The 13,638-nt window shown below is 39.0% G+C and overlaps 1 protein-coding gene across 9 annotated transcripts in view; it reads right to left on the bottom strand.

Moving 5' to 3' along the window:
- myo9aa (myosin IXAa) overlaps nucleotides 1–13,638 on the bottom strand; it is a 200,145-nt gene that overhangs the window by 65,746 nt on the left and 120,761 nt on the right. For all 9 annotated transcript variants that reach the window (XM_041792389.1, XM_041792353.1, XM_041792704.1 and 6 more), the window contains 5 exons: nucleotides 12,715–12,812; nucleotides 11,904–12,030; nucleotides 10,616–10,705; nucleotides 4,267–4,383; nucleotides 3,296–3,430 (listed from right to left, as the gene is read on the bottom strand). In XM_041792389.1, coding sequence (XP_041648323.1) covers nucleotides 3,296–3,430; nucleotides 4,267–4,383; nucleotides 10,616–10,705; nucleotides 11,904–12,030; nucleotides 12,715–12,812 — 567 coding nt within the window. The remainder of the gene's footprint in view (nucleotides 1–3,295; nucleotides 3,431–4,266; nucleotides 4,384–10,615; nucleotides 10,706–11,903; nucleotides 12,031–12,714; nucleotides 12,813–13,638) is intronic.

Consider the following 13,638-nt stretch of genomic DNA (forward strand, 5'->3'; position numbering starts at 1 on the left):
ACTGACTGAGAGGTTGTTTGAGAATGTTGGAAAATAGAACAACAGAAAGAAGTCAATGTACCCTAAAATGACCACCAATGTACCCATAAGTAAACAACTGATCCTCTCTCGGCTCCCGCAGAATGACTCAGAGGTGGACAGACGAGTGGAAAATACACCGTCTGAAACTGAAGACCGGGGTGTGAAGCTGGCCTCAGCAGAAATACAAAGTATGCCAGCTCTCAGTCAACTTAACCAGCTGAATCTTTTTCAGAGTCTTTCTGACCGCCTTCACAACTACACATCAATTTTTCCACACACATCTGAAGCTCGACTGGACCCACAGCGGGCCGTTTACCCCAGAGTTTCTCCCCCTGTGTCTTTAATATAAATCAGATGATTATGTCAAAGCCTCCAAACTATGTTTGCTTTGTTTCTAAATAAGCATAATACAAAAAAAATAACTTGCTTGAATAATAAGTCTGATAAAGTTTCATGAGAAACAGTTGCTTTTAAAATCTGAAGCACATTGATCCATGGAAAACATAAGAAATCAATAGGGGAGGCCATTTACTGATCATTTCACCTCCCTGTTTGCATGCAGGGTAAACCGAGTGTTGTAGAAATCAATAGAATGTAAAGCAGTGTGCAAATCCTGCTGAATATCTGTGCAAAACAGAGAAAACAGTTAAAAAAATGTTGGCTTACGCACAAATAATGCAGCCACAGGTTCAGTCACAGTAAAGACCAAAGGGTTATCATGACTTTTGTCTTTTGTAGTTTGTAGTTTGACAGGAAAATGGAACACTAACCATTAACCTGTTTATTTGTAATTATAGGCATTTATTTTTTCAGATTCAAATGGTCAAACAGTGTGGAGTTAGTATGATCTCTAAGGTGCTCCAGCTTCCTCCCAGAGTCTAAAACACGCTTGTTAGGGTGACTGGCAATGATGAATTACCTGTAGGTGTAAGTGTGACTGCTTTTTAGCCTCTGTATGCGAGTAATGGGATTGACTGGCAACCGATCCAAGGTGTAATGAACAGGATAAGTCGTACAGATGAGTGGTTGTTTGAACACAGGGAGAAAAGTTTGGAGGAAAAATAAAGAAATTTAACACTTGACTCTATTTTCACACTTTTGCATTTCCAGGGTTTGTATAATCATTATGATCCTGCACGATCTTTTCCACTGTTGCTTTCAAACATGCATGACTTACTACTTTTTTTCTTTATGAAACTTTTAAATGTTATAGCCTCAATTCTCAAAAAGTTGAGGCACTGTGAAATAAAATCTGAATGCAACAATCTTCAAATCTCATAAACAAATATTTTATTAACAATAGTGTCTGAATAGTGGTATGAATGAAAAACAGCTGTAGGAGCATTTTGCAATCAATTAGGTTAATTTGCAAAAGGTAAGTAACATGACTGGGTATAAAAGAAGTAGTTTAGAGAGGCAGAGTCTCACCAATCTGTGAAAACTGTCTAAAAAGTGTGGAAAAAATTCAAAAAAATGTTCTGAAGACTTGAATATCCCACTATCTAACTGTAGACTAAAGTTCATAATATCATCAAAAGATTCAGAGAATATGGAGAAATCTCTTTGTGCAAAGGACAAGACCAAATGTTGGTATTGGATGCTAGTGATCTTGGGTCTCTCAGACATCACTGCTTTAAAACAGGCATGATTCTGTACTAGAAATCACTGCATGGGCTCAGGAACACATCCAGGATCACTGTCTGTCATCACAGTTGGCAGTGTCATCCACAAATGTAAGTTAAAGCTTTATCATGAAATGAAGAAGCCATATGTGAATACAATCTAGAAACACAGCCATCTTCTCTGGCCAAGGCTAATTTGATACTGATCACAACAAAGCAGAAAGCTGTTTTGTGTTCACATGCTTTAAAATTTAAAATCTTTTTTGGGAAATTATGGATGCCGTGGCCAGCGCACAGTTCAAAGCCTGCATCTGTGATGATATATGGTTGCATAAGTGTCTGTGGCACGGGCAGCTTTCACACCTGGAAAGGCATTATCAATGCTTAAAAGTATAGAGGCTTTAGAGCAACATGTGCTCCAAGCTAAACAACGACTTCTTCAGGGAAAGTCTTGTATTTTCCTGCAATAAAATGCTGAACCACATATCGCATCTATCACAACAGCATGGCTTCACAGTAGAAGAGTCTGGGTGCTGAACTAGCCTGCCTGCAGTCCAGACCTTTATCAACAGAAAACATTTGGAGCATCATAAAAGAATAATCCAGCAAAGATGGCCCAGGACTGCTGAGAAGCTAGAATCCTATATCAGACAAGAATGAGACGACATTCCACTTCCAATACTCCATCAACTGGTCTCCTCAATTCCCAGACTTCCACAGACTGTTGTTAAAAGGAGAGGGGATGCTAAAGAGTGGTAAGTATGGCCCTGTCCCTACTTCTTTTAGATGTGTTGCTGCAAACAAATTCAAAGTGAGCTAAATTGCGTTGTGTATGTCCTATTGTGAATAAATTTTGAGTTTATGAGATTTGCAAAACAATGCATTCTGTTATAATTGAGATTCTACGCAGTGTCCCAGCATTTTTGTATTGTGGGTTGTAACACTTGAGCCATTATTACTATCAGTTCAAGACAAAAACAAATCTGACAAGCCTGAAATCTGTGGCACAGTAATTTAGATTTTCTAACGAATCTAAAGCACTAAAACAAAGAAGTCTTTGAAGTTTCTTCCCATGACTAACCTCCTCATGCGTGTGATTTATCTCCTGACATATTCATGACATGAAGGCGAACAACTGCCTTTGTATGAACGGGGGGACAAAGTCACTCATGTTAGCGTAATTCATGGACTGCAATGAAAGCTTCAAACATGTTCGGGCAGGCTGCTGATTCAGTTAATCACAAGGTAAACACATGTTTAACTTACTTCCACATCTACAGATCGTGACTTTAAAAGGCCTTTGAAGGTGATCAGCTTTCTTAAGAGAACATACATCCTCAGCCGGGTGGTCACGGCGAGGACGAGCTGAGTCATACAGCTGACAGCTTCTACACTAAACCCATTACATAACAGGATGAAGAATTCCTCCGTAGTTTCAGCAGCATTGTAATGTATATGCACTGTGTGGTGTGATATGGATAAGAGGGTTTTCTTTGAAATGGTAAAGTTGGATAAATCAGTGGTATTCTAAAATAACAGCAGCAGTATATTAGTCGCTCAGGGGTTCAGCTGCAGGTCAGAGCCATAAATAGGAAACTAAGAAACCTGGAAAAAGAGAGACCCACAGAGGAATATTTAGAGGCATGTCCCACCTGTTCCAGCTTGAAGGTGTGCTGGTTGAAATAGTGCTGGAGACGCTCATTGGCAAAGTTGATGCAGAATTGTTCAAAGCTGTTGTTCTCGTAATCCTCAAAACCGAAGATGTCGAGCACTCCAATGGACAAGATCTGATGGGGACAAAAAAAGACAACTTAAAATCTTTACATCTGGATAAATGAGGCAATGATGATTTACAGGAAGAAAAATGCTTCTTCAGTGACAAAATTGGGCATTTTCATATCTCACTGAGGTATAACCAGTGCATCTAGGCAATAGACATGGTCAAGATTATCTGCTGAAATTCAAACTGCACCAGAGATTTCAGGGGGATGAAGAAACACATGGATGGTTCATACAAACGTCTTTTGGTAATAACACTTATGTTTTTGGCTATTTTGTTTGGCTTTAAGGATGAAAACAATTCAAACTGATGTGTATTTTTGACAGCAATAAGTCACTTTTATGTGACTTTTTTGCCACAGCTCTTTTTAGACATGTGAAGGGGGGGCTCAATGGAAAAAAGTTGGGAACCACTGCCTTAAGGCACTGAATGCTGCAGTGTGATTGGCTTACATATTTGCATTAATGAGCAGTTAAACAGGCTCTTAGGTAATTGGTGACTGCATAATCATGTAAGTGCTGTCTAACGATATTTATCTTCTAAGTTTTGATTGTTTGCAGTTAAAAGCATCATGAGCATTCTAAGCATCTTCCATATGTACTTCTTTTGTTTTTTTAAAGATTATTTTTGGGGCTTTTTATGCCTTTATTGACAGTGGATAGAATCGGAAACAGGGATGAGAGACATGCCTGAAAGGCCAGATTCAAATTCAAACCCGGGCTAACCGTGCACATGGGGCGTGCCTTAAACCACTAGGCCACCTACGCCCAAAAAACTGTAATCCATTTGTACTTTTAACGCTATAACATTTGCATAACAGCAGCTGTACTTAAGGCGTCCTACCTTTGTGGTCTCCACCAGGTCCTTGACGTTAAGCAGAGCGTGGTTGATCCTGAAGACGATCCAGTCAAACAGAGCACTGTACAAAGACTTTGCCATGGAGTCTCTCACTGTGCCAGCCTGAAAAAGGACACATTCATTATATCTTTAGTGTTTTTTTTTTAAAGTTTTAACATTATAGTTCACAACATTTGAATACATAACAGGGATAAACCAGTTATGAATCTGTTTCCATGCACAGTAAAAGAGTCAAGCTCAACACGTCAGTGCACGTGTGTTGCTCTGCAGCCAAGGTCAAGCTCAACGGCATCTCCTTCATCTGGACCTTTCCAACCCTGGTGATACCCCTAGAGACAGCTGGTGGTTTTCGGGCCATTTGGGACATCAACAAAACAACCAGGGGCTTGTGAAAATCCTACTGCCTGCCCAGGTGGTACCCTTGGCCATGTTTACCTGCTGAATCCACCTGTTACTCCACCTTAAAGGTGTGAACTTTGTAGTTTTTTTTAGTAGATTATTTTCCCATGTCCCTGGTAATATAAAAGGACATACTAGCAGGGTTGTGTCAGCCCTCTTCACCACCCGATGGTGCCCTCAGGTGGGATTTCTTGCCACATCTACACCTTACATCAGCCTCAACTTTTAGCCCAAACAGTGTCTTGATTGTCCCAGCAGCAGAACTGAATTGCTGCATGTTTACCCTTAACAGACAGTGTTTATCCAATCAAAGCCAATCATTTCCATTAGGCCACCATCAGAGCTCATCAGACTGCTCTATCTGTGCCATATCCGATGATTTTTAGTCTGGATAATGACATTAATGAAAGCTCAGCGACGTCCTGCTGTGTCACAGAGCACTCTGCCAGCATGTCTGTAAAGCTGCTCTTTGTGTCAGAGGTCCAGAGGAGAAAATCAATGCCAGGGATGTATTTGGCAGCTTTTCCTCTTGATCTCATTTGCACCTTTTAGGATAAACCCATTATACATTTTCCAGTAAGAGCAGTGGCTCCTGAAAAATACAGTGGGGATGTGATTTACACTTGACTCAAAGTGTTGGGTGATAAAGGAGAAATACAGCTGTCTGCACATCTTGACCCTCAAACTGGGCCGGTGTTCCCTGTAATGTTGTCCTTGGTATAAATCTGTTTTATTTTCTATGTTCAAAGCCTTTATTCATTGTATTTTTTCAGTTTGACCTGAACAAAAGCACACTGTTACAAGGATGAGATTTAAGCTGAAACACAGATGTGGCTTTGAATGGATGACTCAAAAATGCTGTTTGCAGTTGAATATAGCAGTTACAGTAAAAGATGACTGGATCTGCACAGATATTCTGAAAGAGAAGTCGGACAGTCGGTTTTTTGAAGCACATTTCATGACAAGATTAATCTGACTCTTACATGTGTGGGATAAATCAAAGCTGTTAGTCTGTTACATATGAGGACAAAATTATTATATAAAAACTTCATTTATTCAAAAGTATTTATCAAGTGCTGTTACACAGAAAAGGGATTTTTTAACACAGCTTTTCTAAACATCCAAATTATACTTTGGATGTTTAAATTATTTTACCTTGAACACAGAAACAAATGATTCCACAAAAAATAAAAACTACCAGGGTCTAAATTATTATCCCCCTTTATAACTGAGCTTTTGTTTGAGCCATGGTACAAAACACTGTTCTGCAATGATGTGCCTTATTTCTAATCTGAACAATAACCTCTCTAATCAAAGCAACAAAAATGAGTTTTATTTATCTATGCTGTAGGACAAAGGCAGCCTTTTTCAAAATGTGAACCCCCTTTCAAAATGAGCTTTTCGGTAATGTTAACAATGTGGGTGGGCACATTAACTAAGCACCTGGAAAGTAATGTCAGACTTTATAGCTAAGCCATGATGTGCACAAATGTCAGGGTGCCAGAAAACAAAGCAGAAAAGACTGAAACAACTTCGATGTTAAATAATTACATAGATGAAAAATAATGGGCTAAAACTGGCAGAAAAAAAAGTAAAATTTGCAAAATACAGTTAAAAATTGGTGTACTGTGGAAAAATCAGCTAAAAGTGGCAAAAGAAATGCAATAAAGGATGAAAAACAGCAAAAAATGTAAAAAGGTGGCCAAAATGGATACATAATGGCAAAAATGTATTAAAAAGTGCAAAAAGGTTGCGAAAAGGTTGACAAACAGCAAAAATATGTTAAAGTTGGCAAAAGTAGTCAATAAAAATGGGTGGAAAAGAAGTTAAAAAGGGATTAAAAAGTAGCACAAATAAATAAATCCAACATTAAAGCCCAGTAAGTTTGACACACTAACGCTAGCCAGGATGCTAGCACCAATGCTACTGATTTAACACCAAGCAGCAACCTCCAGTCCTGTAAAATGAAGCCTGTGGGTAGGTCGAAGAAATTGCAATAGGGCGAGCGTACACTTGAGGCTGGCTGCAGGAACACCGCAAGTCCTACACAGCACCTGTTTAAAAGCCAGTTTTATATAAGAAATAGACTGGTTAACAGCCCGGTTCAAAAAACCAAACGTGTCTCATTAGCTAATGTCTTCATGTGCTCTCACTGTGAATTTTTTTTGTATCACAGTAGTTAAGATAATATTTAGGAAAAACCTCACTGTCACTGATTGGCAGTAACTCATTTGATTGACAGATAGTTTGACAGCTAGAAGCTACATTTCTGTCAACTAGAATGCTAGCTAGCTAGCTGACAGGAAGTCGAGCTTAGTGGGTGGGTCGTTAGGTTGATCCAGAGTTCGGTTGAGACCGTGATTTCACTATGAAGGCTGCCGTGGATTGGCCTCAAGAGCTGTTTGAATCCGCCTATTGTAAGCAGACGGCTGACGTCTCAATTCTTTCTACAGTCTATGTTTAACACACATGCATTGGTATCTTCTCTGGGCTTCTCAAGAGGTCTGAAAACTTTCTGAATGCACTGTTTGAAAGTGTGCGTAGGTACTTAACAATGCTATTAATGTGAAAAACAAACAGCAGATGATAAGATTTATTTATTAAGGTCTCCTGAAAACAACTTAAATGCTCTTTATTACAGGAAACCTGAGTAAAATAAAAATGTATGCATGTCCTCCTCAGGCTGTAAAGTTGTCCTTTTAGACAAAACAACAACCATGTTGTAGCCTCAGAATGAAAAGTGTGCTGAATGAGTGCTGTGTTTCTGCCAAAAATAAGATTATTACGGTTTAACAGCGAGAAAGACTCTCTGGGATTATTTATCAAAAGCTTCATTGTTGAATTATTTGAGGAAAATTAAACTTCTAATTTTTCTATCCGCTGAAAATATTTGACCTTTCTGCAGCGGCGAGGGACTTTGGTCATTAGAAACAAACTAAATCTGACTGTTTCCATCACAAGTTTCAAAGCCTTTGTTCATAAACTATTAATGTGATATTTTTAGGAACCGCAGAGCAAATAATCCTCCCATGACTCAGAACAGATATTATTCCTACTCCATACATACTGTGGTCTAATGACCCATAAGCCTTTCATTATTCAGAGGAAGTCAGATTTAAAACATTCAGATGGGAAATGGCCTCAGAACTCGGACCAAATGGAGAAAACTCATTACAGAATCGCTCAGATTTCTTTGAGGTTTTCAAGCTTGTGATGTTCGTTAAAAGGGAATAAGATTGTTGTGACTGTTAGAGCAATATTTACATAGAGACCACCCAGTGTGCAAGCAAAACAATCACTGTTTATCGTATGAAAAGGCCCCTAAATATCTACGTGACAAGCTGTTGTGGCTGGTGCTGGTTTTGATGGGAACATGGAATGAACCAGCATATGATGGGACAGTTTGTGATGAAATATCGAATATTTGTGCTGCAGAACAGGACAAACATTTTTCTAATCTAACCCACAGTGTAAGGAAATGTTAAACACTGGATATCAATAGAGCATAAAAACTTTCAAAAAATCACTGTTCTGCAAATGTTTAAGGACGTCTTTCAACATGTTTGTCCTGATAAATTGTGTATCCATGTCGTTTCCTCTTCTCTTTTCAGAAATCTCTCATCTGCAGACCATGACCTGGGTTTGTTTTCAGAGTCGGGTTCCCAATGAAAACCGTCGAGGGACTTGAAATGCCGTCCCTCCTCTGTGAAAAGGCTTGTGTGTCTCTAAGTGTTTGGCTATGGTTGGGTGTATACTGTATGTGTAGGAACAGGCTGAGGGAGCTGCAGAGGGGAGAGAAAGAGAGCAGGAGGAGATCCGGTGTTGGAGCACGCTGTCCTGTAAACACAGCGGGTCAGACTAAAGAGACGAGGCTGCAGAACGGTCACAGAGTTCACAACACGCTTCTAGTTGCACTACCAACTCTGATACTTAAACATCACTTAGGCGGTGTTGTATGAATTATTTCTAACTCTGAGTTTGCAGTTAGCAGTATAGACGATGCCTTCACCTTACTAGTAAAGCATTTCTTCACTTTTCTTTGGTATAGAAAAAGTGTTTCTGTATCTGACAAAAATAATAAAGTTGAAATGTTGAGAATAAAGTTGAAATTTCAAGAATAAAGTTGAAATACCAGTTTGAGAAAAAGTCAAATTTATGAGAATAAAGTTAAATCTTATTACTAAAACAAACAGTGGATCTTATTCTGTTTGTAAGATAAAAGACAAAGAATCTTTCAGTTGTAAAATCAATTTTTTAGTATAGGTTCACATGTTCATCAATGCAACATATTTTGTAGGGAAAGTCAGGATTTGCTGTTTGTTATTGTCTAAGGGTGTTTTCACATTAGGCTGGATTAATTCAAACCACGCTGCGATGCAACCCCCCCCTTCCTCCACTGGCTTGCTTTCACACTTGCAACATGGATCTGTGCCTGGGCCCACTTGCGTATGTACTCAGTCTGATACAGCATGTGGCAGTATGCACGTAGCTAGCTTACAAACCTGCTAAAGAGGAGAGAGAGGAAGAAACTACCATGGCAACCACTCAGGTCACGACCTGAGCGAAGACTGTTTTTGTTTCAACCAGGCAAAAAGGTCCATCCTGCCACCACAGATGGTATAAAAATCACTTTTTAAGATGCCAGCAATGTACCTCTTCCTATCTGCACATCTACGTGCAGCTAGGATTAAATGGGCTCACGCTGCGTGGATACCATGCTGTAACGTGGTTTTTGAGGTGACATTTATTGCCTTTGCATCTGTTCTTACCGACTCCAACTTGTGTTCAACTGTAAGGAGAGTCATAACAAACCGTTTTGACTGGATTCTGATGGTTTCCTTCTTTAAATGTGGAAAACTGCCATACTGTGCAAAGAAGTTTAGTTTTTACGATGACGTCATATAGCTGATACCACACTCTGTCCCGTTTCCAGGAGCATTAGTATTCACATCTCATCTAAATTGTGCCAGTCTGCTGCCTGGGCATGGTTCGTTTGCATTCACACTGACCAAAACAAACTGGACTTTGGGCTCAAGTGCACTCTGATCCAGGACCTGGCCCCTAGTGTGAAAGCCACCTAAGTACTTTTCATACTGGATTAGTATGACCTGTGTAGAGCTGGGCAATTAATCACATATTAGATCAGATCGTAATATGGCTTTGTGCAATTTTCAAATCGCAGAAGGTGCAATGATTCTTTAACCTGAAATGAAATGAAAACCTATTTTGCAGCAGAGATACTATGCATTACATATGCAATCATTCAAGTGCAATATTTTTAGAATAATCTACAAAAAAAACCCACTTTCTTCACTTTTTTGTGTTTTCCTTATTAAATATGAAAATTATCATTTGCTTTAATACAATAATTCATATCCAATTTGCAATATGAGTCAAAATCATCACAATTTCATATTTTATCAAATTTGTTCAGCCCTGGTTTAACCGACTATTGTGTTGGTTATAGTATAGAATGACTTACTGCCTGTGTCTGAGCAATAAGATAATTTTCCCATATTGTTCAGCCCTACTGTTGATCTCTGATAATGCATGAATTACCCCGTGATGTCAGTATTTGGTGAGGTGCATTTGCAAAGTCAATTTAAACAAATTTACTGGCATTTCTGAGGGAGAGCATAAAGTTGCTGAATGACAATGAAAACACACACTGCATTCCACACACAAATGCAATGTAGTGCCCATCGAATTTTGCAGGTGACAACATCTTCATGCATCCTACACAATACTGTTAACTAGATGACATGCGCCAAAGTGTTCTTCTTTTGCATTTTACAGTAATCACACCAAGTGACAGGGTGTCATCTGGGGCACAGCATATTTTATCATGTTCAGTTGCACTTGAGTGTGATACACAATATACCGGTAAAGATTTTTCATAAGTATGATATGTAAGCTCCACAGCAGACACTCATACCTCTGAAAGCTTGTAAGGAACAATCAGCTTCTCTCCAACGGTAACTGTCTTCCGTGTCGTCAAAGCTTCAAACAGCATCTCCTCTTTAACCTGGTCAGGATATCCAAAGAAGAAAACATTCAATAAAAATGGAATAAACTTTTATCAACATATAGCACTAACAATATGCATGGTTACAAGAGAATTATGGTTCACTACGGAAAAATTAACTTATTTAAAATATGCCACTTTCATATAAAGTTTCCTTTCTTCATCATGAGGGTTTCATTATTGTTGTGCAGGCTGACAGAGAATTTCTCAATCTCTACAGCTCCCATATTCAGCCAGGAAACCCCCTGGATATTCAAATTAAATCAAAAGAAGACAGTTTGCATGATATGACTGAAAGTTAATAGTTAAAATCATAAACACATTATCAATCAATCAATCTTTATTTATACTCGAGATATCATTGAGGGGCAACCTAATTTACAATGATGTCGAGTCAATTACAGAAGAAATTTAGAGAATACAAATCAATAGGAGAGACTAACAAAAGGGCATTAAAATCATCAGACTGGTGATGATGAAAATTACTATAAAGGTCACACTTACATAAAACAATTACAGACATAAGGTTGGAGGTTTAAAATAACATTTCTAAAAAGCCCAAAAGGTAAAAGCTTGGTAATCTTAAGCAGCTGCTGTAACCTGTTCCACAAGTAAGGAGCAGAATAGGAATGGGAATAGGAAGAAAAGGCAGTCTTTCCCAGTTCTGACCTGACTGGTGGAGCATGCAAAAGCAGCTGGCCAGAGGAGCATGTGTGACGTTGGTTGTTAAAAGAGAGATGGAGAAGCTTGGGGAGGTAAGATGGTAATTCTCCTAAAAGGGCTTTATAAATAAAAAGGTACCAGGGAAAATTTCAGTGGAGCCTTTGATTATTGTTATAATATACTACATCCTGTTACTATGACCACTAGGGAATTCACCACTTCAACAATGATATCAGCATATTTCAGTCCTGTTGGCAAATACCAGGCATCAGCAAACAATGCTGCATGAACAGACATCAGTAGCCAAGGCAAATCTGTTGTGTCCAATCAGTTTAATGCTGGCATTTAGATTGCCGAACTACTGCATCAAATAAGAGATTTTTTTTACTGGGCAGAAGTCGGCATCAGCTGAACAACCTCTGATCTTTCACAGTCAAACACAAGAGTTGGCATAATATTGGAAATGTGAGTCTTATCAGTAACCTGAGGTATTGGCCCTATAAAGCAGCAAAAATCCCCAGCAGCGTTATTTTACCTCCAGCAGCTCAGAGACGATCGGCAGCACCTCGGGGTTACAGATGTCGATGGAGTCATCTCTGTAGGTTTTCCTCTTATAGCGGATGTTTCCCAGGTGAAGGATGGCCGACAGCAGAGAGAAGATCCTAGAAAACAGTGCGGCAAATGCGTTTAGTTTTTTGTTTCACCATATTGCTTAATTCAACAGACAAGCTGAAGAAAGAGAGGAAGAATGCAAAATTGAGGGTCTGTGTTAAACCTTGGGTTACTGTATGGTGGACTATAAACTCTGCAGTTTAGGCTGCATATGTAGGTGCAGGACAAGGAAATCATCAAATGCAGAAAAAAGGTGAACCACCTGCACACTTTTTAGCTCCAAATGGGGAACTTTATTTTAAACAAGCCAATATTTTGACCTGTAAGATTTTCCTAAGGCAATCCTCAGAGAAAGAGTAAGATCTACAGTGGGACATTTTCCTTTTTTACCAATTGGTTCAAGAAACTTCTAAAGAGGCCACAATGAAAAATAGTGTTGTAATGCCTGAAATTGCACTCATAATCTCATTCTGAGCTATTCTTTAATTTTTGTTGAAGCAGAACTGGTTAAAATAATAATAAAAGTAATGTCAGGTTCTGGAAAAATATGGCTGAATTGTTGGAGTTTGAAGGTGAGAACAAACATGGGTTTAAGAGTGAGCACTCCCCTCTTTTCAGTCAGAGCAAAAAAACTTTCAGAGTTCACACTGATTTGAAAATACTTTTCTATACAGAGCAAACTTGGGATGATTCCAGTAGCATTATCTCACTGCTGTCTTGTTTGTGTTACTCACTGTTTGCGTGTTGCAGGGAGGAAGCCCACCATCTCCATGGCCAGCTGAAGCCTCTCAAAGTCATGTTTCAGGTCTTCTCCTTCCACTGTGAAACAATCCTGCAGAAAACAATCAGAAACCCGGAGTTATCAGGATGACAGCAGCTGTTATGACACAGCGGTCTAAGGAGCTAATGACAGCTCACTATTAAGTTTTAAAGGACTCACTCAAGAGTGTTGACTCAAACTGAGCCCAAATGTTTCCCATGTTTACAGAGTGTCCAGCTAAGATGCTTAAAATAGTTTTTTAGTTTACTTTGCAGCCAAAACAAAGAAAAAAATCAGAGTGGTCTGAAGCAGAGGAAATGAATGAGTCGTGCTAAAATAAGCTATCATTAAGAAGACCCACAGTCTCACACAACAAAAACACGCTGGTCTGATGTGAGGAGCATCAAGTCACTGCAGTGTTTGCAGGTTCTGCTCATGTAGTGGAAAATCCTGCCTGGCTTCCTCTTTAAAGGAATCCATGGACGTTTTGGCAAGCCGGCAAAAGAGAGCAGTTTTATGGGGTTTTCCTGTGCTTGAGTGATGGATGATCTAAGTTTGCAGAAACGAGACAAGGGAGAAGTTTGTTTAATGCAGCAACAATGAGGTGAGCAGACAGGTGATAATGTGCAAGTATGCAAGTTCAAAAGCCATTTTACACAGTTAATATGTGTAGTGTGCAGATCTCTATTGCACAACAAAGAATTTTCTTAATTCTTAATGGCTAAATAAATAACTACAACTAAATACAAACCAGAATGCACACATTTGAGTATGAAATTTGATCTGCTGTATTTGTTTATGACAGGAGGAAAAGCTTTCTTTTCCCTGAAGCAGAGCTCATGCTTTGATGTAACTACATAACTGCAGTCTTTCACTTCATACACCCTCCGTAATGTGA

This window comes from Cheilinus undulatus, linkage group 1 (genome assembly GCF_018320785.1).
Source record: "Cheilinus undulatus linkage group 1, ASM1832078v1, whole genome shotgun sequence".
NCBI classification, from domain to species: Eukaryota; Metazoa; Chordata; class Actinopteri; order Labriformes; family Labridae; genus Cheilinus; species Cheilinus undulatus.